We start from the raw sequence: 27,619 nt of genomic DNA, 5'->3' as shown, positions 1-27,619 counted from the left end.
AAGTATAAATGGGTTTGTCATTTTTTGAAAATGAACAAATCACCAAGTCTAGATAAAAGTCTAGATTGTTTAAAAATAACAGAAGTGGAAAACATGAGACTACAACTTTACAATCCTGGTGTCATGCTGGAGGATGTTGTAAGGAAAGGGTTGACTAATGATTCCTTGCACTACCATGTCATGACTCAGTGATTTAGGGTGTGGTGAACAAGATATGGCTGGGTGTAATTGTCGCAGAAGAACAATGGGGCATTGAATAGACTATCTGCTGATCTTGCCTCATCTGCTGATGTGCACATACAAGTCGGGAATATCAACGGCCAAGGAACTCTCCAACTTTGGACTTCACCTCGTACAGAGATTGGAACTGTGCAAGGACCCTAGAGTTCTCCAGACCAGCCATCGCAAGCAGGACTCATCGATGAGTAGAAGGCTGTGAGAATTGTTACTATTTTTGGGTGAACTTTACACCTGGGAGAATGAGATGGAGAAGGAGAGAGAGAGAGAGAGAGAGAAAGAGAGAGAGAGAGGGAACGGGAGAGGAAGAAGAAGCGAGAGAGGGAGAGTGTGTGTGTGTGTGTACAGGGACCAAGATTCTAGCATCTGCAGCATCTTGTTTCTCCATTTTATTGTTTGAAGATGGGATCAGGCTGGTCAACTGTTTTTCAACAGACATGGATATGATGGGCCAAACAGAAGCCTCCCATGTCGTTGTCTTTCCATGGTTCCCCTGAGCATCCGATTCTCCTCTCCAGCTTGGGCAAAGCCAGCACTTCTATCTGTTTCTACTCTGCAGCAGTTTCTAATCTATATTGCTAAAAGTCTGATGTTAACCGCTTTTGGCCTACTGTGGTGCGATTTCCGAGAGAACGCCGCCACCTACGGCCGTCATTTTTGGCCACCTCGCTCAGAGACCCCCTCCGTCTTCCTAGACCAGAGGATTTTTCCCATCGATGAAAAATCAGAGAGATATTAATGTTTTTAAAAAATTCCCCATTCTCACTGGGGGGAGGGACTATAAAACCCGGAAGTGTAGTGCCTCACTCAGTCTCTGCCAGACCCAGGAAGCAAGAGGGTCACGGCTCTCTGAGCTGCGAATAACACTGAACGCACGTCTACTCCCCGGTGAGTCCCCGCAATGCGGCTGTAAAGTGGCTGCAGCCCAATTGTTTGCCTCACCTTTTTAAAAAGTTTGTGATCACAAAATGAATTTTGGTTGTCAGGTGGCTGCAGCCCAATTGTTTGCCTCGCCTTTTTAACAAGTTTGTGTTCACAAAATGAACTTTGGTTGGCAGGTGGCTGCAGCCCAATTGTTTGCCTTGGCTTGGCTTTTAAAATCGTTGCAACATTTGGATGCCTGCCCAAGTATCCATTCGGCCCACAATGTCTATACTAGCCCTCTGGAAACCAGTACCGTCGGCCCGCAACACCCATACTAGCGCAACAGACAGCCCCCCCACTGGCGAGCAATATTGGAATTGTTGGAGAGGGGGAATATTGCGTTGGTGACCAGCCCTCCCGTGTGATGCTGGGACCCAACGGGTCCCACAGTCTAGTTTAATCTAATTTCTTTCACCCTCTCCTTTGCCCCATTCACCAATAAGGAAAGTTCCTCTCTTTTTCTCCATATTTTAACTTACAACTCCAATTTTAGTCTTCAGAACCAAAGATGGCGAGAATTCGAAGAGAAAACTTCAGTTACAATCCTCTCAATGAGATGATAGACATGTCAGACTGAATGTTTCATAGTTTCTTCTAACTTCTGTTTGCTGTATGTTTCTTGCCTTCTTCTTCATGGTGAAGTAAATTAAATGACCTTTATTATTTTACAGATTTATTTTTTCTTTATTTTAGAATGCTGGGCAAATCAACTGTACAATTTGGCATGTGAATTTAGAGTCTGCTCCAGAGTGGATAAGAAAAGAGATAGAAAAGGTAAATAATGATGAATTTAAAATGTTGAATGCAGGAAACATAGCAGAAAGGTTTCCATTTGGAGAAGTGATTACTGCTTTGCGTGCAACATGTAATCAGAAATGGGTCAAATCTAGGCCCCTATGATCATAAGATCATATGTGATAGGAGTAGAATTAGGCCATTCGGCCCATCAAGTCTACTCCACCATTCCATCACGGCTGATCTATATCTCCCTCATAATTCCATTCTCCTGCCTTCTCCCCATAACCTCTGACACTCGTACTAATCAAGAATCAATCTATCTCTGCCTTAAATATATCTACTGACTTCGCCCCCACAGCCCCCAAAGAATTCCAAATTCGCCACTCTCACCCACTAGAGAAATGTATCTTCATCTCCTTCCTAAAAGAACGTCCTTTAATTCTGAAGCTATGGCCTCTAGTCCTAGACTCTCCCACTAGTGGAAATATCCTCTCCACATCCACTATCCATACCTTTCACTTTTCTGTATGTTTCAATGAGGTTCCCCCTCATTCTTCTAAACTCCAGCAAATATGGGCCCAGTGCTGTCAAATGCTCATCATATGTTAATCTACTAATTCCTGGGATCATGCTTGTAAACCTCCTCCGGACCCTCTCCAGAGCCAGCACATCCTTCCTCAGATATGGTGCCCACAATTCCTCATAATATTCCAAATGCAGCCTGACCAGCCCCTAATAGAGCCTCAGCATTACATCCTTGCTTTTGTATACAAGCCCTCTCGAAATAAATACTAGCATTGCATTTGCTTTCTTTACTACTTGCAGATTAACTTTTTGGGAATCCTGCACCAAGTCCCTTTGCTCCTCCGATTTCTGGATTCTCCCCAATTAGAAAAAAATCTACGTCTTTATTCCCACTACCAAAATGCATGACTCCACATTTTGCTACGCTATATTGCATCTGCCACTTCTCTGCCCACTCTTCCAACCTATCCAAGTCTTTCTGCAGACTCCCTGCTTTCTCTACACTATCTGCCCTTCCATGTATTTTCGTATCATCTGCAAATTTGGCCACAAAGCCTTCAATCCCCTCGTCCAAATCATTAATATACAACTAGAAGTTGTTGACGAAAGTTGTCTGAATGAAAATATTGCCCCTGAGGTCCCTGCTTAAATCTCTCCCCTCACGTCTCACCCTCTGCCCTCCAGTTTTAGAAGCCTCTATATCCTTGGGGAGAAAAGCATTTTCAAGGGTGTCAGTGGTGGAGATGGTCCACCATACAGTTAGTTCTGAATTAAAATTCTTGTAACTTCTTTCATCATTGACACTTTGAGTCTCGAGTCACATAGTATGAAACAGAAGTGGTGAGGACCTTCTCCACTAGAGGGGAAAGGTTATTTGAACCGTGTTTTAAACTTGGCTATTTATTGCATGCAGTAAATAAGTAGAGCGGTAGATAAAATCTTATCTGCTCAATGCTTTTTCGTGTCTAAATTTCAAAAAATAATTAGCAAAGTTTAGCAATGAAAATGAACCAGAAGAAGACGTTAATATAGCCGCAGGATTCCACCAAAATGATTAAATTGCATATTTTAATTGAAGTAGTAAGTACTAATTTTACTATTCTTAGATTTGTCTTTCTTGTGTTTATTTTAATAACTGGAAAAGAACTTCCAGCCTATAATTCAATTCCAACTTTTAATTGTGTAGGTTCTTTCATTAACTCTCCACTGTGTACCGATTTGATTATTTTTAAATAGCAAAAAAATAGTTTTTGCCGTGTTACATTCAGGACATCATTCACACAAGAATCTGAATTACCAGAACTTCTGTAACTGAGAAGTTTTCACCATCTTTAACTACAGAATAGTATTCTACATATTTACTTATTTATCTATTTATCTATCTATTTATGTATTTATTTATTTAAAACATGTCCTTTTAAAAAAATATTGTCATTGTCTCTATCAGAAGACTCCAGCTATCAGGTGCCATTCCTAGCAGGTATTTATCCTGTTTAAGTAACCTCCTGGGTTGCATAGCATTTTTCTCTTGATGCTCTTCTAATGTGAAAAAAGAGGTGGCAATAGTTTGATTATAAAAGCATTAGAAGTAGAATTGTTCAGTTATTCCAGTATGTATTCTGGAACTACTATTTAGGATGTATTCTTGTACTACTTCATATTGCACTAGTCTTTGCTACAATCTTTGCACCATTCTGTCTGTTTTGCAGTTGTTATTGTATATATTTTTGCACTCATTGTATTTATTGTTTACTCTACAAATTTCATGTGAACCATGAATTTCATTGCACCCTGGTGTGTACCACAATAAACTAATCTGAAACTAATATGAATCTGAATCAGAGTGTACCAAGTGGCATCTTGAGCATCCTCAATTTAATGTGATAGGCGACCAATTTTTAATCATGTATCTTCCCATGATCCTTTTGACTGAGACTAGGTTTGATGCAAAACTCTCGACCTTGAAGGTACTTAACAACTACAGCGCTGAGAGATTTGCAAAGATACACGACTCCGAGTGAGGAAATTGCTTTTTATCTTCATATTAAATGGCTGCGACTAAGCCTCCATGTTGCAGGGCTCTCGGCATTACCGTCATCATTTTGTTTACACATTGAGAAACATTGATTATATTTTATGAATCTTGACGTAAATGGAAACAGATTTTCCTGTTGCCTTGTATTCATTCTCCCGCAGTGCCAATATCTCTTTAATGCAATTGACGGAATTTGCTTTTGTAATCAACATATAATGATAGTAGATTTTTGTAATTTCTTGCATCATCGGTAACAAGAACTCGTACCCACTTTTCATTACGTGATGTTAATACTCACCACTTCCCAAGGATTATTTTGTTCCATAACATTTGATCTCTGAGAAAATCTTTACTGAAGTTGCAATGTGTATTTTAGGAAAACTAAATTCGTAATGTGTATTTTAGGAAAACAGGCAAAATCACTATTTAGTTTGGAGCAAGTCCCAAATTAGAATACTTAAAAATAAGCAATGTGGCAAATTTGCACCCGCTGTGATCAAAATATAATTGGTGCCATTTCAAAACAAATCACAACTTTTTTCCAGTCATCAAATGAAAGGAACATAAATTGTTTGCTTTGACTAATTAACAATAATTTTCAACAGTGTATAACATTTTTTTATCAATTCTGAAATAGCAATGGAGCATCTTTTCAGCATTTTAATTGGTGTTTTTGAAGTAGAAATCAGATACGTTTTTTAGTACTTTCAGACTACAGTTTTCAGATCATTTTGAAAGCTTAACCTTTCTTTATCATCTAAGTTCAATGGCACGTGTCTGGTCAGTGTTTATCAAGCCACTTACATTATTTGCTGTGAAAGTACTAGTGTGGAATTTTCAGGCACAACAGAATAATATGTATTTTCTAAACTGCTGCTCTGGTGCGCTGTGAACCCACCCAATCTGCCAGATCACGCTGTTGTGTGGGCTTTTCAATGAAATACTAGATTCCACATGACCCATAGAAAAGAAAAGCTGACCCTCTAAATTGAATGAAATAGTTGATGTGGTCACTTTCCCGCTTTTTCATGACAATGACCAGATTGTTGTTTGTTTCTTTCCCATAGTCATGGTGGACAATTGGGAGGCTGAACTGCCCGCGTTGTGGGGCCCGTCTAGGGGATTTTAACTTTGTCTGCCCTGCCAAATGCCCCTGTGGGCAGACAGTGACTGTGCATATCTGTAAGAGTCGGACTGACTATGAGCCGCCACGTTTAATCAGAATCAGTGAGTCTGCGGAGGTGAAATCCTTGCGTAAACTGCAATACATGCACGGGTTGGAAACATTGGGGAAGATGGAGCATGGGACAGAAAGTAGCTTGTCCCGCCACAGGCAGAACAAATTTTTACACCATTCGAGGAAGATGGCTCATGAACGAATGACTGATGCACTTTGCCTGGAGGCAAGATCATGCAACAGAGGAATTGTAGAAGTTGACAGGAATGAATTTAACTTCAAAGCAGCTTATCCACAGCCTTGCTCTTCTGCTTCACAGCCAGTGAGAGCCAGATGTGCAGTGAAAGGTTTTCATAAAAAGTCTCTCAGTCTGGATTTTAACCGCACTAACTCAAAGGACACATCTGTCAGTTTTGCTGGCATTCATGGATTGTGTCCGCGATCATCTTCTTGTGGGCTTATAATGAATCACATAGATGAGACAGCTACTCCTATGCAGCAGATTCCTCTGGCAGAAGATACTAATCTGCAACTAACTACACATGAAGCATTGAATGGGGCTCTCTTTCGCAGTCAATATGTTAAAGACTCTGATTTTGTGTTGAGCCCTCAGTCGTTCCGAAATCATCCTGCTGAAGAATACAGCGAAGATGGTGATCCTGGTCCATCTGTGCCAAGACTCCGCAAGAGCAAAACTGCTCACGTTTCCTCCGTTGTTAGAGGTTGGTCACCCGATTTAAGTACTGAGGCAAGTGATGTAGAGGAGTGGGAGGAAGGACATGAAGCAAGTACAAGTAATCCTTGTGATGATCCTGCACCGTGCGTCCCCATTTTCTCCACTGTCGGAGATAGACCATTAAGTAAACGGCAGAGAAATAAACTGAAGAGTTTGAAGAGGAAACAGCGGAGATGGCAACGATGGCAGCAGAGCAAATTGAAGGAACAAAAACAGGTCAGTGCTGAGATATTCTATATGCAGTACTGTTAATATTATAATATCAGACTGAAAATTAGGAGCCATTAATAAATGTTATAAAAATGATCAATGCAACATAATCCATATTGAAATTAGAATCAACGGGTCAGTGACAGCATGAACAAGAAATTGTCTTCGGGACCGAATGTTAGAAAAAAGGTTGTTCTCAGAATAACTGTGTTCCTCAGGGTTTAGTATTATGGCTGCTGTTATTTTCGATATTAATAGCAGACATGGCCGTTATGTAAAATTTCCAAATTTGTAATTGGCGCAACTTGGAAATATGTTAACAGTAAGGAGGTCACAAAGTAGACGTGAACACTACAGAGAGACTGGCGAAGTGTGCATTGATGCAAGTTAATGCAGATTAGTATGAAGTGAGGAACGACGAGAAACCGTTCAGACTGAATGGTGAATACATTTATGTACTTTACTGTAGCTGTGATTCCAAAAACTACGTAAGCAAGGCGAAAGTATTTTTAAACAAAATAAAAGTATTTTGATGGAGTGTAAAAGTAATATTGCATTTTATTTGAAATTACTGTATTAGATTACAATTAAGAGTGTTTTTACTATCTTTACAATCATTGAATGTAATTTATGGGTCTTGTAAAGTAAACATAAAATGCTCTGTAATTTTAAATGCTGAATGTCAGGTGTATAATGTAAAGATTGAGAAGTATATAATAGACAATAGGCGCAGGAGTAGGCCATTCGTCCCTTCGAGCCAGCACCGCCATTCAATGAGATCATGGCTGATCATCCACAATCAGTACCCCGTTGCTGCCTTCTCCCTATATCTCCTGACTCTGCTATCTTTACAGAGCCCTATCTAGCTCTCTCTTGAAAGCATCCAGAGAACTGGCCTCCACCGCCCTCTGGGGCAGAGAATTCCACAGACTCACAACTCTCTGTGTGAAAAAGTGTTTCCTCATCTCTGTTCTAAATGGCCTACCGCTTACTCTTGAACTGTGGCCCCTGGTTCTGGACTCCCCCAACATCGGGAACATGCTTTCTGCCTCTAGCGTGTCCAAACCCTTAATAATCTTATATGTTTCAATAAGATACCCACTCATCCTTCTAAATTCCAGAGTATCTAAGCCCAGCCGCTCCATTCTCTCAGCATATGGCAGTCCCGCCATCCTGGGAATTAACCTTGTGAAGCTACTCTGCACTCCCTCAATAGATAAAATGTCCTTCCTCAAATTTTGGGACCAAAACTGCACACAATATTCCAGGTGGGGTCTCACTCGGGCCCTGTACAACTGCAGAAGGACCTCTTTGCTCCTATACTCAACTGCTCTTGTTATGAAGGCCAACATGCCATTCGCTTTCTTCACTGCCTGCTGTACCTGCATGCTTACTTTAATTGACTAATGAACAAGGACCCCCAGATCCCGTTGTACTTCCCCTTTTCCCAACTTGACACCATTTAGATAATAATCTGCCTTCCTGTTTTTGCTACCAAACTGAATAACCCCACATTACTCCACATTAAACTGCATCTGCCATGCATCTGCCCACTCATCCAACTGTTCAAGTCACCCTGCATTCTCATAGCATCCACCTCACAGTTCACACTGCCACCCAGCTTTGTGTCATCTGCAAATTTGTTAATGTTACTTTGAATCCCTTCATCTAAATCATTGATGTATATTGTAAATAGCTACAGTCCCAGCGCCAAGCCTTGCGGTACCCCAGCACCTGCCATCCTGAAAGGGACCCGTTAATCCCCACTCTTTGTTTCCTGTCTGCCAACAGGTTTTCTATCCAGCACCCTACCCACAATACCATGTGCCCTAATTTTGTCCACTAATCTCCTATGTGGGACCTTATCAAATGCTTTCTGAAAGTCCAGGTAAACTACATCCACTGGCTCTCCCTTGTCCATTTTCCTAGTTACATCCTCAAAAAATTCCAGAAGATTAGTCAAGCATGATTACGCCTTTGTAAATCCATGCTGACACGGGCCGATCCTGTTACTGCTATCCAAATGTGCGGCTATCTCATCTTTTATAATTGACTCCAGCATCTTCCCCACCACCAATGTCAGGCTAACTGGTCTATAATTCCCTATTTTCTCTCTCCCGCCTTTCTTAAAAAGTGGGATAACATTAGCTACCCTCCAATCCACAGGAACTGATCCTGAATCTATAGAGCACATTAGAAAATGATCACCAATGCGTTCACAATTTCTATAGCCTATTCCTTAAGTACCCTGGGATGCAGACCATCAGGCCCTGGGGATGCTAAAAGTTCCTTCCTATAGTGGGGAAGGGGATGCACACGCGATCTCCATCGTCGTTCTGGCAGGTTGGGGTTGTGAAGAAAGCACTTTGCAAGTAAATCTCGCAGCATTTCCCAACTTCTCCTGGAATTCAGATGGTTCAATCCTGGTAGATCTAGTTGGAATGGATCTCCTGAAACAGATGCCAGTCTCTTTGTGAACCTGCTAGTTATACGCCATGATTGTGATTACCCCTTTCTTATTCCTGAAATCTACCCAGAATAATGAGATTGCTCTGTTGGTTAAGGGCATGGACCTGCTGACTGAATGGCCACTCTCTGTGTCATAATAAATGTATAAGTAAGGTAGTATGAACTGGAACTTACTGCCTGCGAAGGCAGTAGAGGCAAAGCCCCACGTTGCATTTAAAAATTACCAGATGCTTATGTTATCATGAGTTGCAATCTACTGGGTCTCAAACCTATTTTTGTCAAATGGGATTAGGGTCGGTCACCATCTTCAATCAGCACTGACGTTAGCGGTCAAATGGTTGCAGAAATGTTGTATTCTGTGATTATAATTGTATCTCAAGTACGTTAAGTTTGATAAGAAATGGAGGTACATTAAAATCAAAGCAATATTTGCTTTCACAACCTCAGCACTTTATAGCCAATGGTGTACTCAATGTAATCACCATTGTAATGTAGAAAAACAGAATTTGGTTTGGATATTGAAGTCTTTCAGTGAAATAAAAAACAAATTGTTCAGGACCAAATAAATAGTTTTGGCTAAATTGAGTGGGAGATAAACTTTCCTTCTCGACTAATTGATCCATACCGTCACAAGAACAAGGGAAGCGGAAAAAAGATTGCGATAAAGGAGATAAAAAATGATTCAAATATCAGTTAGTTCTAGTTAATGTAACCAGTTTAAGTTGGATTTGTATGAATCTGTACAAGTATGTATTTTCTTCCTATTTGTGGCACTTGGTCTGTTACATATTATTGTGGATTAGTGGATGTTTGCTAAACTTCTTCTCTGCACTGCAGCACAATGTGAACCATCCCGCAATGAAGTACATTGTCCAAATATGTAGTTAGTTTAAGAAAGCCAGGCTTTAATTGTGTGTTGATCCCTGGAGTGCTGCATACCATTTTTGTACCCTGCTTCAACCTGTAGAAATACAAATTTCTATTAAAAAACAACATGCTGTGAACCTGCCCACGCACAACATTTGATTAGTTATCAAACTTGTATTCAGATTCAGATTCAACTTTAATTGTCATTGTCAGTGTACAGTACAGAGACAACGAAATGCAGTATAATAATGTAAGTCTAACGATAGCAATCAAACTAATGTACTGTAAGAAAAGTTTGAAGGGAATTGATAAATCCTGGACATCTGAAATGATTTGACACACTGTTGGGAAGCAAAACAAGTGATAAATGAAAGAAAAAATGTTTTACTTTCAGATCGGTATCTGAAATGTGTGATCCTGCAGAATAAAATTCATATTGATCATTTTTATTTATTCCCATGCTTTGACATTTCCATACAGTCTATGATATGGTCTATTTGACCTGTGCAACCATGTGACCAGGGCACATGATATGCTAGTCTTTATCACATGAGGATTTGAATAGAAGATTAAGGAAGTCATGGAGATACAAGAAGCTGCAGGTGCTGGAATCTTGAGCAAACCACAAAGTGCTGGAGGAACGCAGAGGATCAGGAAGCATCTGTGGGGATAATAAATAAACAATGTTTTAGGTCAGGACCCTTCTTCAGACTGATCAGGAAAGCCTAATTGCATTTGTAAACTCCAGCTGTTGATAACACAGTTAAATACTGTGTGCAGTGTTAGTCTCTTTAACTATGAGGGAGTGCAGCGAAGATTCACTGAACTGGATAAATACAGTAGGAGGAGTGATTGGGTAAACAAGGCTGTAGAAACAAGGCAATGCAGGTTTACAAGAAACGCTGCTTTACAAAAAAGGACATAAAGTGCTGGAGTAGTTCAGCGGATCAGACAGCATCTCTGGATAGGTGACGTTTAAAGTTGGGACCTTTATTCAAACTAAGGACTGTCAATGGGGTCATGGTCAAGAGGTAGGTATGAGGCGGTGTCCGAGAGTGACGCCTGGTCTCAGCACCGTCGGATCAGCCTGCCAGACTACAACAGCACCAGTGTTTGGATTGTTGCTGAGTGAGCGGAGGACTGCGTTCAGAGATGATGAGATTGGAGCAGAGAAGTCAAGATGGTTGATGTCACGGCAGCAGTAGTAAATAAAAAGGTGTGGAGAGGGTAGAAGGCCCAGAAGGCTCAGGCGACGGAAGAAGAGCTCAACATAATGGTGGGCACGGAACTCAAGATGTGGGTGTAGGAGTACAAAGTTGAGTCCTTCTGTATCAAAAAGAGGGAGGTCAGGGGGAACGTTGAAATCTCGAGAGGGTTTAAGGGCTGTGGTCAGCAGTGGTAGAGGGCAGTTCTGGGGAGGTGCTGTGGGGAGATGATGGGGGCTCTGGGGAGAGGGTAGTGTGAGGGGTTGTGTGGGGATGGGTAGCAGAAGTAACATGGTTGGAATAGGGGGTTGGGCAGCAGGGCCCAGAAGAATCAGTAATGAGGTTCATTGTTGGAAAGGGGAGCAGTAGGACCCAGGATGGTTAGTCCACGCGACCTTGTTGGAACCAACAGCGCGGAGGCCCCAGGCCTGAAACGGTGACCCCGGCCCGTGGGTGGCCAGGGTACAGGTAAGGGTCGGCGTTAGTGTTGGTGGGCCCCAGCATGGGAGTGTTTGGAGAGGCTGTGAGGGCCGGTGGTGGTGTCGGCGTCAGTAGGCCTGGCCTGTGAGTGACTTGGAACGTGGTGAGAGTCTGAAGATGCGTCCTGACCCGAAATGTCACCGATCTTGGTTCTCCAGAGATGCTGCCTGACCTGCTGAGTTACTCCAATAGTTTGTGGCTTTTTTGAGTAAACCTGGCCTGTTTTCTCTTCATTTTAGAGAATAAAATAAGATCTCATTAAAAAACTTGCATTATTCTTAAAGGGCTTGTCAGGTTAGGTGCAGGGAGCGATGTTTTTCCTAACAGGAATCTGTGGCATTGGGTGACGGATTCAGAAGGAGTAAGCTTTTGAGCACTGTCAAGGAAATATTTATTTACTCATATTGGTGAACATTTGGAATTATCTACCCAGGAGAGCTGTATAATCTTAGTCATTGTGTTCAATCAAAGCAGAGATAAATAGATTTCTGTATATGAAGGGATATTGGCCATGTGCTAGAAAATGGCACTTAGGTGAAAGATGAGCCATGGTCTTGATTAATGGCAAGCAGGCTCAGAGGGCCCTGATGGCCAATTTTTGCTTCTGTTTTGTAGGTATTCTTACATTCCCTTTGAATGCAGTGCTTCATATGGAGTCTGATAATACTACTTACAATTGTTATTCCAGAGGCTATTGTAGCTGCTTTCAAATTTTAAATGATTTGCATTCCTGCATTCCCAAATCTTTTGAAACTTAATAGTTCTGGCTTCTTGCCATTTATAAAATATCCAATGTTTCTTTCTTGAATTCCAAAGCAAATGATCTCACACTTTCACACATTAGCCTGCCTCTCTCTGATAACAACTCCATTCCACTTTGTAACTTTGTACTCTTATCTGCAATATTCCCTCTCCATTCTAATCGAAGATTGTACATTTAAGTTTTGAGACAATGTAAATAGTGTGAAATGCAAAATTGTCTATGCACATGCCAACTCAGAACAGTGTAGGAAAGAACTGCAGGTGCTGGTTTTTACCAAAGATGGACACAAATTGCTGGAGTAAATCAACAGGTCAGGCAGCATCTCTGGAGAAGAGGAATAGGAGACGTTTCAGGTCGGATCTGAAGGAAGTTTGAAGGAGGGTTCCAACCCAAAACGTCACCTGTTTCTCCAGAGATGCTGCGTGACCCGCTGACTTACTCCAGAATTTTGTGTCTACCAATTCAGAACAGTTTGAATCAGGTTGGTTCAGGACCCCAAGAAAGAGAGTTTGTAGAATGCCTCCGAGATGGATTCTCAGAGCAGCTTGTAATGGAGCCGACCAGAGAAAAGGCAATTATGGATTTAGTGATGTCCAATGAACCAGATATGATAAGAGAACTCGAGGTAAAGGAACCGCTTGGAGGTAGTGATCATAATATGATTAGTTTTAATCTGCAATTTGATAAGGAGAACGTTAAATCAGAAGTGTCAGTGATGCAGTTGAACAAAGGGGACTATGAAGGCATGAGAGGGGAGCTGGCCAAGGTAGACTGGAAAGGGGTCCTAGCAGGAATGACGGTGGAACAGCAATGGCAGGAATTTCTGGGCATAATCCATGAGCCGGAAGACGCAGGATTATTTCATTCCAAAAAGGAAGAAAGATTCTAATGGGAGTAGGAGGCAACCATGGCTGACAAGAGAAGTTAGGGATAGAATAAAACTAAAAGAAAAGATGTATAACACAGCAAATAGTAGCCAGAAGATTGGGAAACTTTCATAGGACAACAGAAAGAAACAAAACGGGCAATACGGGCTGAAAAGATGAAGTACGAAGGGAAGCTGGCCAGGAATATAGAGAAGATCAGTAAAAGCTTCTTTAGATATGTTAAGGGAAAAAGAGTAGCAAAGTCAAATGTGGGTCCCTGGAAGGCAGACACGGGTGAAATTATTACGGCCAACAAGGAAATGGCAGAAGAGTTGAATAGGTACTTCGGATCTATCTTCACTAAGGAAGACACAAACAATCTCCCAGATGTAATGGAGGACAGAGGATCTAAGGGGGTAGAGGAACTGAAAGAAAATTTCATTAGGCGAGAAATAGTATTGGGTCTACCAATTCAGAACAGTTTGAATCAGGTTGGTTCAGGACCCCAAGAAAGAGAGTTTGTAGAATGCCTCCGAGATGGATTCTTAGAGCAGCTTGTAATGGAGCCGACCAGAGAAAAGGCAATTACAATTCAGTAATGGGACTGAAGGATGATAAATTCCCTGGACCTGATGGTCTGCATCCCAGGGTCCTCAGGGAGGTGGCTCTAGAAATAGTGGACGCGTTGGTGATCATTTTCCATTGTTCAATAGATTCAGGATCAGTTCCTGTGGATTGGAGGATAGCTAATGTTATCCCACTTTTCAAGAAAGGAGCTAGAGAGAAAACGGGGAATTGCAGACCAGTTAGCCTGACTTCGGTGGTGGGAAAGATGCTGGAGTCAATTATTAAAGAGGTAATAATGGGGCATTTGGATAGCAGTAAAAGGATTAGTCCAAGTCAACATGGATTTATGAAAGGGAAATCATGCTTGACCAGTCTTCTGGAATTTTTTTGAGGATGTGACAAGTAAAATGGATGAATGGGTGCCAGTGGATGTAGTGTATCTAGACTTTCAGAAAGCCTTTGATAAGGTCCCGCACGGGAGACTGGTGACTAAAATTAGAGCACATGGTATTGGGGGTAGTGTGTTGACATGGATAGAAAATTGGTTGGCCGGTAGCAAAGAGTAGAGTATACTCAGTATAGGAGTAAAGAGGTTCTTCTGCAGTTGTATAGAGCTCTGGTGAGACCACATCTGGAGTATTGTGTACAGTTTTGGTCTCCTAATTTGAGGAAGGACATCCTTGTAATTGAGGCAGTGCAGCGTAGGTTCACGAGATTGATCCCTGGAATGGCGGGACTGTCATGAGGAAAGATTGAAAGACTAGGCTTGTATTCACTGGAGTTTAGAAGGATGAGGGGGTTCTTATAGAAACATATAAAATTATAAAAGAACTGGACAAGCTAGATGCAGGAAAAATGTTCCCAATGTTGGGCGAGTCGAGATCCAGGGGCCACAGTCTTAGAATAAAGGGGAGGTCATTTAAGCCTGAGGTGAGAAAAAAACTTTTTCACCAGAGATTTGTGAATTTATGGAATTCCTGCCACAGAGGGCAGTGGAGGCCAAGTCACTGGATGGACTTAAGAGAGAGTTAGATAGAGCTCTAGGGGCTAGTGGAGTCAAGGGATATGGGGAGAAGGCAGGCACGGGTTATTGATAGGGGACGACCAACCATGATCACAATGAATGGCGGTGCTGGCTCGAAGTGCCGAGTGGCCTCCTCCTGCACCTATTATCTATGTTTCTATGCTCTACATCGGTGAGACCAAGCGTAGGCTTGGCAATCGCTTCGCCGAATACCTCCGCTCGGTTTGCAATAACCAACCTGATCTCCCGGTGGCTCAGCACTTCAACTCCCCCTCCCATTCCGAATCCGGCCTTTCTGTCCTCGGCCTCCTTCATGGCCAGAGTGAGGACCACCGTAAATTGGAGGAGCAGCACCTCATATTTCGCTTGGGCAATCTGCACCCCAGCGGTATGAACATTTACTTCTCTAATATCAGGTAGTCCTTACTTTCTCCTCCCCATCTCAGCTCTCCCTCAGTCCACTGGTTCCTCCTCTTCCTTTCTTCTTCCCGCCCCCCCCACCCTCACATCAGTCTGAAGAAGGGTTTCAGCCCGAAACGATGCATATTTCCTACGCTCCATAGATGCTACCTCACCCGCTGAGTTTCTCCAGCATTTTTGCCTACCTTCGATTTTCCAGCATCTGCAGTTCCTTCTTAAACAAAGCATTTATTTTGGTGCTTTTCAATGGAGACCTAACATCAAAGTCTGTTAACATGATTCAAAATGGACAGACCTCGGATAAAAAGAGAGCACACAGATCTCAGTATAGCAATAATTCAAAACTGATTACATGAACATTTAATCCTTTTGGTAAACTTTGGTTCAGTCCATGTTCCCTTATACTCTACGTAAATGAAAACCGATTAGCAGTTTTATTTGAGGTAGAATATTTGTTGCTGTACCTGAATGTATTCATTTCATGCAATGGAATGGTAGAATATAATTTCATTTAGTTAGGACAATTATTGGTTTAAAAGAAAGTTTGGCATTCTTTTGTTGTTATTTTCTATTACTGAACAATATTCAGTTCAGTCTTGCCCATTGTCTGACCAACTATACCCAGCTCTTTGCTGGCTCCATTCTTTACATTTATTTATTTTTTGCTGCTGCTGCAATCTGGTCATTTATATGCCACTTAAAATTATATTAATTGTGGAAAAATATTAAAAACTGCCTTCTGAGAATAGAGCAGTGCCATCCAGCTCTGAGGTAGGTCGATTACCCGCCGGAGTATGAGGTGAATTCAGAGCTTTATATATCTTGTGTCAGGACATAACTTCGCAGTTAATCTCAATTTACTTGTGAGCAAGTGCAACATTTACTGCCCAGTGCTGACTCGTACGTAGACTACATGCTGTTTCAAAGGTCACGTTACTGTGGGTTTTGAGTCCCTTATAGGCTACAGATAGCAAATTTATTCCTGTGAAGAATACATACGTACGTCGGTCATACATACCTGTGAAGAATACATACTTACTATGTAATACTATGTAATAACATGACATACTTCAGCAAATAAGTTAGTAGGATCATAAAATATATATTTTTTAATGTTGTTCACATCAATATAGCGACAAATGGTTTTAATATGACCACACAGCTGTAAGGCATTTGTTACCTAGCGGCAAGCCGGCACAGCGGTAGAGTTGCTACCTCACAGCACCAGAGATCCGGGTTTGATCCTGACTACGGGTGCTGTCTGTACGGAGTTAGTACGTTCTCCCCATGACCTGCATAGGTTTTCTCCGAGATCTTCCTCCCACACTCCAAAGAAGTACAGGTTTGTTGGTTAATTGGTTTGGTATAAGTGTAAATTGTCCATAGTGTGTGACTAGGATAGTGTTAATGTGCGGGGATTACTGCTGGTCACTGCAGACTCAGTGGGCCAAAGGGCCTGTTTCCATGCTGTATCTCTAAAACTAAAACTATTGCTTGTGGTATGTTCTTCCTCTTGGTGCAACTGTCAGGAATCTCCCATCTACTAAGATAGGTTGCAACTTCCACAATAAGTGGTATACATTCAAAAATAAACCACAGCTGAGAGATTTGTTCTGTGCAAAATAACAGTCCCTATGTCCCATATTGTAATTAATTTGCAGACAACATGAGATCAGTTAAATAATAGTACTTTGTGAAGCAAGCAATGGGGAATATCTGCCAGCAGAGAGCACTGAATCTCATTTAAATTTGTGCAGTATTAATAGCCGGCCTTAAAATACATTTCTTCATCAGGTAAATGTTAAAAGAAGTTACGTTTATTGGAATTTTTGTTGTGCATTTATACAGTTCAATAGTGCTTTATGGTTCTGCCTGCTTTTTGATGAATTTCTCAATCTCCCTTGGGTTTTATTGATTTAGTACATATTTTGTTTCTGTCTTATTTTATCTTCTATCTTATATTTTCAGATATTAAAACAAAGAGACCTGGTGACCACCAGGAGGCAGTACCATGAGCTTTAGAGTTTAATATTATCCATAGTTTTATATAAATACTAGACCAAGTGGGACGCGTTGGGCCCTGTCCCCCAACACAATAACCCACCACTAACCCGTTCCCCCAACGCAACCTGTTTCCACCGCTCACCCATTCCCCCAACTAAAATATTGCACCACTCACCCCTAGTCCCCAAGGGAGGCCTGGTCCCCCAACGTAACCCGTCAGCGCTCCCTGGAGACAATCAATCCTTTCCACGTGGGGGGGGGGGTGGGGGGTGGGGCAGTCAGCGCTTCCTGGAGCCAATGAGTGGACTCTACTTGAGTTGGCGTCAGCGCTCCGTGGAGCCAATAAATCCTTCCCATGTGATTCTGCTAATGGTGATGCTGCTGCTCAACGATTGGGCCACCAATGCCAGAGAGGGGCATCTCCAAAATTTTCTCAAAATTCTGTGGGGAGTGGGCAATGGGGAGGGGAGTAGGCTCCGGGGAGTGAGCCGTGGGGAGAGGGCTGGAGGTAAAATTCGCTAAGTCATGGCTGCCATTACCGTTGGCAATGGTGTGGGCTTGAAAACTTCATGGGCAGGTCCCATTGTGATGTCATTGTTCGACTCGGCAGCCTATGTAAATGAGAGGCCATTGTGATTGGTGGACTGTGAGATGGCATTGTGGCATCATCACTGGAAGCTGCTGGAAGACTGTCTCTCTCAGAACCATATAACCATACAACAATTACAGCACGGAAACAGGCCATCTCGACCCTTCTAGTCCGTGCGAACACGTATTCTCCCCTAGTCCCATATACCTGCACTCAGACCATAACCCTCCATTCCTTTCCCGTCCATATAACTATCCAATTTATTTTTAAATGATAACAACGAACCTGCCTCCACCACCTTCACTGGAAGCTCATTCCACACAGCCACCACTCTCTGAGTAAAGAAGTTCCCCCTCATGTTACCCCTAAACTTCTGTCCCTTAATTCTCGTCATGTCCCCTTGTTTGAATCTTCCATACTCTCAGTGGGAAAAGCTTATCCACGTCAACTCTGTCTATCCCTCTCATCATTTTAAAGACCTCTATCAAGTCCCCCCTTAACCTTCTGCGCTCCAAAGAATAAAGCCCTAACTTGTTCAACCTTTCTCTGTAACTTAGTTGCTGAAACCCAGGCAACATTCTAGTAAATCTCCTCTGTCTCTCTATTTTGTTGACATCCTTCCTATAATTAGGCGACCAAAATTGTACCCCATACTCCAGAATTGGCCTCACCAATGCCTTGTACAATTTTAACATTACATCCCAACTTCTATACTCAATGCTCTAATTTATAAAGGCCAGCACACCAAAAGCTTTCTTTACCACCCTATCTACATGAGATTCCACTTTCAGGGAACTGTACACAGTTATTCCCAGATCCCTCTGTTCACCTGCATTCTTCAATTCCCTACCATTCACCATGTACGTCCTATTTTGATTTGTCCTGCCAAGATGTAGCACCTCACACTTATCAGCATTAAACTCCATCTGCCATCTTTCAGCCCACTCTTCCAACTGGCATAAATCTCTCTGTAGACTTTGAAAATCTACTTCATTATCCACAACCCCACCTATCTTAGTATCATCTGCATACTTACTAATCCAATTTACCACACCATCATCCAGATCATTGATGTACATGACAAACAACAGTGGACCCAACACAGATCCCTGTGGCACCCCACTGGTCACTGGCCTCCAACCTGACAAACAACCATCCACCATTACTCTCTGGCATCTCCCATTCAGCCACCGTTGAATCCATCTTGCCACTCCACCATTAATACCCAACCATTGAACCTTCTTAACCAACCTTCCATGAGGAACCTTGTCAAAGGCCTTACTGAAGTCCATATATACAACATCCACTGCTTTACCCTCATCAATTTCCCGAGTAACCTCTTCAAAAAATTCAAGAAGATGTCAAACATGACCTTCCAGGCACAAATCCATGTTGACTGTTCCTAATCAGCCCTGTTTATCCAGATGCTTATATATATTATCTCTAAGTATCCTTTCCATTAATTTGCCCACCACTGACGTCAATCTAACAGGTCTATAATTGCTAGGTTTACTCTTAGACCCCTTTTTAAACATTGGAACAACATGCGCAGTACGCCAATCCTCCGGCACTATTCCCGTTTCTAATGACAATTTGAAATATTTCTGTCATAGCCCCTGCTATTTCTACACTAACTTCCCTCAATGTCCTAGGGAATATCCTGTCCGGACCTGGAGACTTATCCACATTTATATTTCTCAAAAGTGTCAGTACTTCCTCTTCTTTGAATCTCATAGTTTCCATAGCTACTCTACTTGTTTCCCTTACCTCACATAATTCAATATCCTTCTCCTTGGTGAATACCGAAGAAAATAAATTGTTCAATATCTCCCCCATCTCTTTTGGCTCTGCAGATAGCTGTCCACTCTGACTCTCTAATGGACTAATTTTATCTCTCGTTATCCTTTTGCTATTAATATAGCTGTAGAAACCCTTTGGATTTACTTTCACCTTACTTGCCAAAGCAACCTCATATCTTCTTTTAGCTTTTCTAATTTCTTTCTTAAGATTCTTTTTACATTCTTTATACTCCTCAAGCACCTCATTTACTCCATGCTGCCTATAATTATTGTAGATCTCCCTCTTTTTCCGAACCAAGTGTCCAATTTCCCTTGAAAACCATGGCTCTTTCCAATTTTTACTATTTCCTTTCAACCGAACAGGGACATAAAGATTCTGTACTCTTAAAATTTCACCTTTAAATGTCCTCCATTTCTCTTCCACATCTTTCTCATAAAACAAACTGTCCCAATTTACTCCTTTTAAATCCTTTCGCATCTCCTCAAAGTTAGCCTTTCTCCAATCAAAAATCTCAACCCAAGGTCCAGTTCTGACCCTCTCCATAATTATATTGAAACTAATGGTATTGTGATCACTGGCCCCGAACTGTTCCCCAATGCATACCTCTGCCACCTGACCCGTCTCATTTCCTAACAGGAGGTCCAGCACTGCCCCTTCTCTAGTAGGTACTTCTATGTATTGCTGCAAAAAACTATCCTGCACACATTTTACAAACACCAACCCATCCAGCCCATTTACAGAATGCATTTCCCAGTCTATGTGTGGAAAATTGAAATCTCCCACAATCACTACCTTGTGCTTACTACTAATATCTGCAATCTCCTTACATATTTGCTCTTCCAATTCTCACTCCCCATTTGGCGGTCTATAATACACCCCTATAAGTATTGCTACCCCTTTCCCATTTCTCTGTTCCACCCAAATAGCCTCCCTAGACGAGCCCTCTGATCTATCCTGCCAAAGCACTGCTGTAATATCTTCCCTGACAAGCAATACAACACCTCCACCTCTTGCCCCTCCAATTCTATCACACCTGAAGCAACGAAATCCTGGAATATTTAGTTTCCAATCACAGCCCTCCTGCAACCATGTTTCACTGATCGCCACAACATCATACTTCCAGGTGTCAATCCAGGCTCTGAGTTCATCCACCTTTCTTACAATGCTCCTAACATTAAAATATACACATTTCAGAAACCCACCCTCTCTTATTCTCTGTTTATTGTCTTTTTCTTCTCTCTCCCCCACATTTTGGGTCAGAGTGCTACCATTCTCTGCCTCCTGCCTCACACACTGACTGCTAGCTTTCCCAATTTGAGTCCCTCCCCCCAACCATAGTAGTTTAAAGTCTCCCCAGTAGCCTTTGCAAATCTCCCCGCCAGGATATTGGTCCCCCTCGAGTTCAAGTGCAACCCGTCCTTTCTGTACAGGTCGCACCTTCCCCAAAAGAGGTCCCAATGATCCAGAAACTTGAATCCATACCCACTGCACCAGTCCCTCATCCACTCATTTATCCTCCACCTCGCTCCATTCCTACTCTCACTGTCGCGTGGCACAGGCAGTAATCCTGAGATTGTTACCTTTGCAGTCCTTCTCCTTAACTCTCTACCTAACTCCCTAAATTCTACTTTTATTACCACTATTATTTTCAAAGTCGGCTTTTTAAAAAACTTTAATCACCAATAACTTTTGAAATATAACATCAGATCTGAAGGAAACTTAAAACCGACGGGGAAATGTTTCAGTAAGGTTCTGCAAATATTTCAGCGCTACCGTGTACCGTTTTGCTGAAGATACACTATAACACAATAGATAACACAAGTACACACATACACACACTCACACATAGAAACAAGATGAGACTTTTGTATATAGATAGATAGATGGAGTCTATGGTGTTGGTATTAATGTCAGCGGAGACATTATTCCTAGAGGTTGATGTGTACCTGGAATGTGGTGGATGAAACGGGTACGTTAGTGGCATTTCAAAGCCTTTGGATAGATAGGCAGGCGGGATATGGAGGAAAATGAGATTTGCAAATAAGCGATAAATTATGGTTTAGGCATTATGTTTGGCACAGACATTGTGGACTGAAGGGCCTGTTTTTGTGCTGTACTGTTCTGTTTTATGCAGATCAAGTATCATGTAACTGCAAGTGACAATGTTTCATTTAAAAAAAAATGTAAATACTATTTTTATAATAATGCGTGGATCTCCTGTGACAGTGGGTTTTATATCATTAGGGGCGCAACATGATCTTATGCTCATTGTGTTATCAGAGTCACCTATTTATTGCTAAACCATACTCATTGTGATCTCAATTATAAATAAGTTGGAATGTAATGTTAGTTGAGTTTTGCCCTTGAATTACCTTAAAGATACTTATCGAATTTCCCGGCAATGAAGACGCTATTTTTTACCCTAAAATAAGGCCCGAAAATGTACCTGCGTCTTGGAGGCCGAAGGTTAGCTTGTTAGCCAAGAAAGATAGACTTGGGCCAAATCAGTTTTAAAACATGGGATGGGGGGGGGGGGGGGGGGGTAATGCCTTACACAGGGGTCGGCAACCTACAGCTCGGATCCGGCCCGTAACCCGAACTCAACCGGCCCGCAAGCGGTTTTTTTCAACTCGTTTTTGCGCCCTGGGAACTGCAGCCAGTCCCAGGGCACCTGGGCGCTACCGCCAGCCTGCCAGCCGACCTGGGCGCTACAGCCAGTCCCGGGGCAGGCGAGCTGACTTGGGAACTGCAGCCAGTCCCGGGGCATGCAGGTGACCTGGGAACTGCAGCCAGACCTGGGGTAAGGGGGCTGACCTGGCCACAACAGCCAGTCCTGGGGCAAGTGAGCCGACCTGGGAACTGCAGCCATTCGCGGGGCACGCAGCAGACCTGGGAACTGCAGCCAGACCTGGGGCAAGCGAGCCGACTTGGGCACAACAGTCAGACTTGGGGCAAGTGAGCCGACCTGGGAACTGCAGCCATTTGCGGGGCACACAGCCAACCTAGGTGGCTGATAGTGGCCGCCGGGACTGGACAGCAGAATCGGCCGCCACCCTCTCTCTCTCTCTCTCTCTCTCTCTCCCCCTCTCTCCCCGTTTTGTGATCGCCCTGAGCCAGGAAGTCCCCGTCCCTCAGACCTGATACACACAGCCTATAGTGGGACAGACGAAGATGGAGACTCCACGGTCCAGATTGCCTCCTTGAAGGGGTTTCACATCTTCCTTTCTACTGACTAAACCAAACCCTTGATCCTGTCCCGCCAGCCTTTTTTCAACTCAAAAAGGGGGTGCATGGTGGCGCAGCGGTAGAATTGCTGCCTTACAGTGCCAGAGACCCGGGTTCGATCCTGATCTCCCTGTGACTGGGTGGGTGTACCCCGGGGTGCTGCGGTTTCCTTCCACAATCCAAACACATACACGTTTGTAGGTTAATTGGCTTTGGGAAAAAAATTGTAAATTGTCCCGAGTGTGTATGGGTTCGCTGGTCAATGTGAATTCTGTGGGCCGAAGGGCTTGTTTCTGCACTGTATCTCTAAACTAAAATGCAACTGGTAATGTGAGCACATTGCTTGCTTAACAAATATTCAGTTTCTTTAAACGTTTGTTTAAACAGATCTGTTTAGAGGAGATTGAAGCTGATTTTTCTTCTTTATAACTGATTTGTGAAAGTAAGCAACTGATAGTTAAACTCCAACTTTGAAGAATTTAGTCTTATCAAAGATGGCAAGCTGCACTGCACAATTACTTGGTTGTAATGGATCTTCATTGATGCAGAAATCCCACAGCACTCGCAAGTGAGGATGCACTTCCGAGTAACGTTCCTTTCAATTAACAGGAATTGCAAGGTTAAAAACTACTGATAATGATTTAAACTGAAAACATACAATATGACATTAATCTGCTTGCTATTATAATAGAATCATTAACTGGAATAAAAAGGCAGAATAAAAATTGCGAACAGAGGAATATGTTATTAAGTACATATTACTAGCTTAAGTAGCTATCCAGTTATATTTTCATCTGTTTTAGTTTTAGAGATACAGCACGGAAACAAGCCCTTCGGCCCACCGAGTCTGCACCGACCAGTGATCCCTGTACACTATGCTACACACTAAGGACAATTTGCCAAAGCCAATTAACCTACAAACCTGTACGTCCTTGGAGTGTGGGAGGAAACTGGAGCACCAGGAGAAAACCCACGCAGTTACAGGGGAACATACAAACTCTGTACATACAGCACCTGTAGTCAGGATCGAACCTGGGTCTCTAGTGCTATAAGGCAACAACTCTGCCACTGTGCCATTGTGATAGTTGGCTTTTACAGTGCAATCATTTCTATCCATTTTAACACGTCATACTTCAGCAAAGGAGATAGATGCTGTGGACCTCATGAGGCGCAGAACTCTAGGGTGAGGTTCTTGACCAGCAGCATAGTGTCAGGATGATGTGCAACTGGAACCATTTCCTTCAACATATTTTTAATTGGATCTAAATTGTGGAATTCCCTACCCATCCCGCGTCATGGAAATCCCTATACCAGAGATATTACAGTTCATCACCACCTATGCCAGGGCAATTATGGAAATGCAAAAAATGTTGGCCCCATGCCCAAATCGTGAAATAAAAGTTGATATTTCAAAAAGTTTGTAATGTGTCTAAACAATGTATTGTAAAATACCACCCCATCCGGGATTCTCCGCAACTCATATGTTCGCTCATTCCTTCCCACCCAACCTGACCCTCCTCGGGCATTTTTCCCTGCAACCACAGGAGATGTGATGCCCATCCCTACATGTCCATCTAGGGCCTGCCCAGATTCAGATTCAAACTTTATTGTCATTGTGCAGTGTACAGTACAGAGACAACAAAATGCAGTTAGAATCTCCTAGAAGAGCGACATAGAATATGAGCAATAAATAAATATATTTACGTGTATACATTCATGGTAGTGCAATTATTTTTTTTCCTGGTGGAAGGAGTGTCCGGGGGGGGGGGTAGTGATTGGCAATCACCGAGGTACAGTGTTGAGTAATGTAACAGCCGCAGGGAAGAAGCTGTTCCTGAACCTGCTGGTCCAGCAGCGGAGAGACCTGTAGCGCCTCCCGGATGGTAGGAGGGTAAACAGTCTGGTTGGGGTGAGAGCAGTCCTTGGCCACAGCTCTTCCACATAAAAAAGGTGATCATGTGCACTTCTTCCAACCCATTATCTATTGCATTCAGTGCTCCAGATGTGGCCTCCTTTGCATTGGCAAGTCCAGGCGTAGACTATGTGACCTTTTTACCGAACACGTACACTCTGTCCGCCTGCTGGAGCTCCCGATTGCTAACTATTTTAACTCACTTTCCCATTTCCATGCTGACCTTTCTGTCCTTGACCTCCTTTACTGCCAGAGTGAAACTACATACGAACTGGAGGAACAGTACCTTGTATTCCACTTGGGTAGTTTACAACCCAATGGTATGAAATGGAATTCCCCATTCCCCAAGTAATAGCCCCTCTACCTCTTTTTCCCGTGCCCCCCAACTCAGTACACATATCTCTTCCACAATTTCCCACCATGGCAGTCACCCTGCTCCTTTCCCTTCCTCTGTATGCTCATCTCCCATCTGAGTCCTAGGCTTCCATCAGTGCCCTCCCCCATGTCCCCTTCCAACAATATCCCTCCCTTCAGCTTTACATCACAGTTCTCTTCTTTCCTTATCTGACCCCTGTTTGTCTCCTTCTCGCTAAGTTACCCCACCCATGTGCTGATCACCCCGCTCCCCTGTAGCTACCAGCCTTGTCCCACCCCACCTCTTTTTCAGCTTTCTTCCCCCCTATTCTAATCAGTCTGAAAAAAGGACCCAACGCAAAACGTCGCTTGTCCATGCCCTGCATGGCCGCTGCCTGACCCACTGAATTCCCCAGCACTTTGTATTTTATTGCACAGCAAAGTTCTTCACAATGATTTTGCAAAGATTCATTGGTGATAGTCGTAAACCAAAATATGAGGAACATAACCTCATGTTCAGACTGTACTTTATGATGTGTTTTGGACCCACTATCATATGACACTCAGCTGCTGGTCAGTGATATCATATTTCCAACAATTACATGGTGAGTCGGAGAATGCAGTATTTCACAACACTTGGACATGCTATCAGGACATGCATTAAGTGAATACAGCAAACTCTGCTTTTATTGAATGGCATCCCAAGATTTTTAATGGTGTTTGCTATCTGTGCAATTCTGGCCCTACTGTTAACCCTTCTGCTCCTCCTAAATGCCAGATGTCACAGCCAGATAAAGATAAAGTCACCAGCTTTAAGGTGAGATGGGCAAAGTTTAAAGGAAATGTGCAGGGCAAGTTTTTTTCATAGAGGTTAATGAGTACCTGGAATGTGGTGGATGAAACGGGTACGTTAGTGGCATTTCAAAGCCTTTGGATAGATAGGCAGGCGGGATATGGAGGAAAATGAGATTTGCAAATAAGCGATAAATTATGGTTTAGGCATTATGTTTGGCACAGACATTGTGGACTGAAGGGCCTGTTTTTGTGCTGTACTGTTCTGTTTTATGCAGATCAAGTATCATGTAACTGCAAGTGACAATGCTCCCAAATACCTAATGCCTTTGTCCTTTCTAGTGATGAAGGTGATGGGTTTGGGCGGAGCTGACATGGTAACCTGTAAGTAACTGCACTGCATTTTGTAGAAGATGCACATTGCTGCCATTGTGCATCAGTGGCGGAGGAAATTAATGTTTAGTGTGATTGATAAAGGTCCAGTCAAGGGGGCAGCTTTGTCATGATTGGCATCAAATATTTTGAGAGTTGTAGGAATTGCACGCATCCACATAATTGGAAAGTATTTCAGCATGCTTCCAATTTGTGGTTTTCAGTTGGTGGGAAGACTTTGGGGACTTAGGAGGTGAGCTATTCATTGCAGTTTACCAAGCTCTGTCCATCTCATAACCATTGTACTTTTATTGCACTTCTGTTCAGTGTAGACCACAGGATGTTGATTTGTATGGTGGATGGATGGTTAGACACGCTTCGCTCTGACCTGGTTATTGCTTGACACTTTTGTAGTTTACTTTCACATGCACTTCTGCTTGAGTGTTGTCTCGGTCTTGCTGCATGCAGTCCTGGATTGGTTCATTTTCTAGTGAAGTTGAGTGGGACACTGCAATCATCAGTGAATATCCCCACTTCTGACCTTAGGATAGAAGGAAGATCATCAGTAAATTGCCTGAAGATGGTTGGACCACGGACACCTCAATAAGGACGTTGTATTGGGATGCCCCGGTATTGGGATGATTGATCTTCAATTATTGCCTTCTTCCTTTGTGTGAGGTATGACTCCAACATTTGGAGTTTTTCCCCCTGATGCAAATGCCTACAGTTTTGCCACTGTTAGCCAAATGCTGCTTTGATATCAATGGCAGCCATTCTCACCCCACATCTGGAATTTAGTTCTTTGGTCATATTTGAACGAAGGATACAATCAGTCTGGAATCAAATGGTTGTGGCAAAACACAAAGTGGGCATTGATAAGTAGCTTTTGCTTGATATTCCTGTCAAAAATATCATCCATCAGCATGTTGATTGGGTTGTTGATTGGGTTAGTCCTGCCGTTTGTGAACAGAATATTCCTGGACAAGTTTCCATATAGTTGCGTAAATGGCAGTGTTGTCATTGCACTGAAACAGCTTAGCTGTTGGTGTGGTTCATTCTGGAGCACAAATCCTCAGTGCTTCAGCTGGGATGTTGGCCAATTCGCCTGGATTGTGTCAGGCTATTTCTTGATATCACTTGGGCGGAAGATTAGTTTAGTTTAGTTTATTGTCACATGTACCGAGGATACAATGAAAAGTTTTTTGTTGCGTGCTATCCAGTCAGCGAAAAGACTATACATGATTACAATCGTGCCGTCCACAGTGTACAAGCACAGGATAAAAGAAAAATGTTTAGTGCAAGATAAGGTCCAGTAAAGTCACATTAAA

General features: G+C 42.7%; 1 protein-coding gene across 2 annotated transcripts in view; it reads left to right on the top strand.

The window, feature by feature from the left end:
- The window catches only part of rnf180 (ring finger protein 180), a 134,331-nt gene that overhangs the window by 20,720 nt on the left and 85,992 nt on the right, over nt 1–27,619 (top strand). For both annotated transcript variants that reach the window (XM_033029949.1, XM_033029939.1), the window contains 2 exons: nt 1,855–1,935; nt 5,527–6,588. In XM_033029949.1, the coding sequence (XP_032885840.1) occupies nt 1,855–1,935; nt 5,527–6,588 (1,143 nt within the window). The remainder of the gene's footprint in view (nt 1–1,854; nt 1,936–5,526; nt 6,589–27,619) is intronic.

This window comes from Amblyraja radiata, chromosome 1 (assembly GCF_010909765.2).
Source record: "Amblyraja radiata isolate CabotCenter1 chromosome 1, sAmbRad1.1.pri, whole genome shotgun sequence".
Classification (NCBI taxonomy): Eukaryota; Metazoa; Chordata; class Chondrichthyes; order Rajiformes; family Rajidae; genus Amblyraja; species Amblyraja radiata.
The sequence above is the reverse complement of the archived record's forward strand: the minus strand, read 5'-3'. Positions and strand labels throughout refer to the sequence as shown.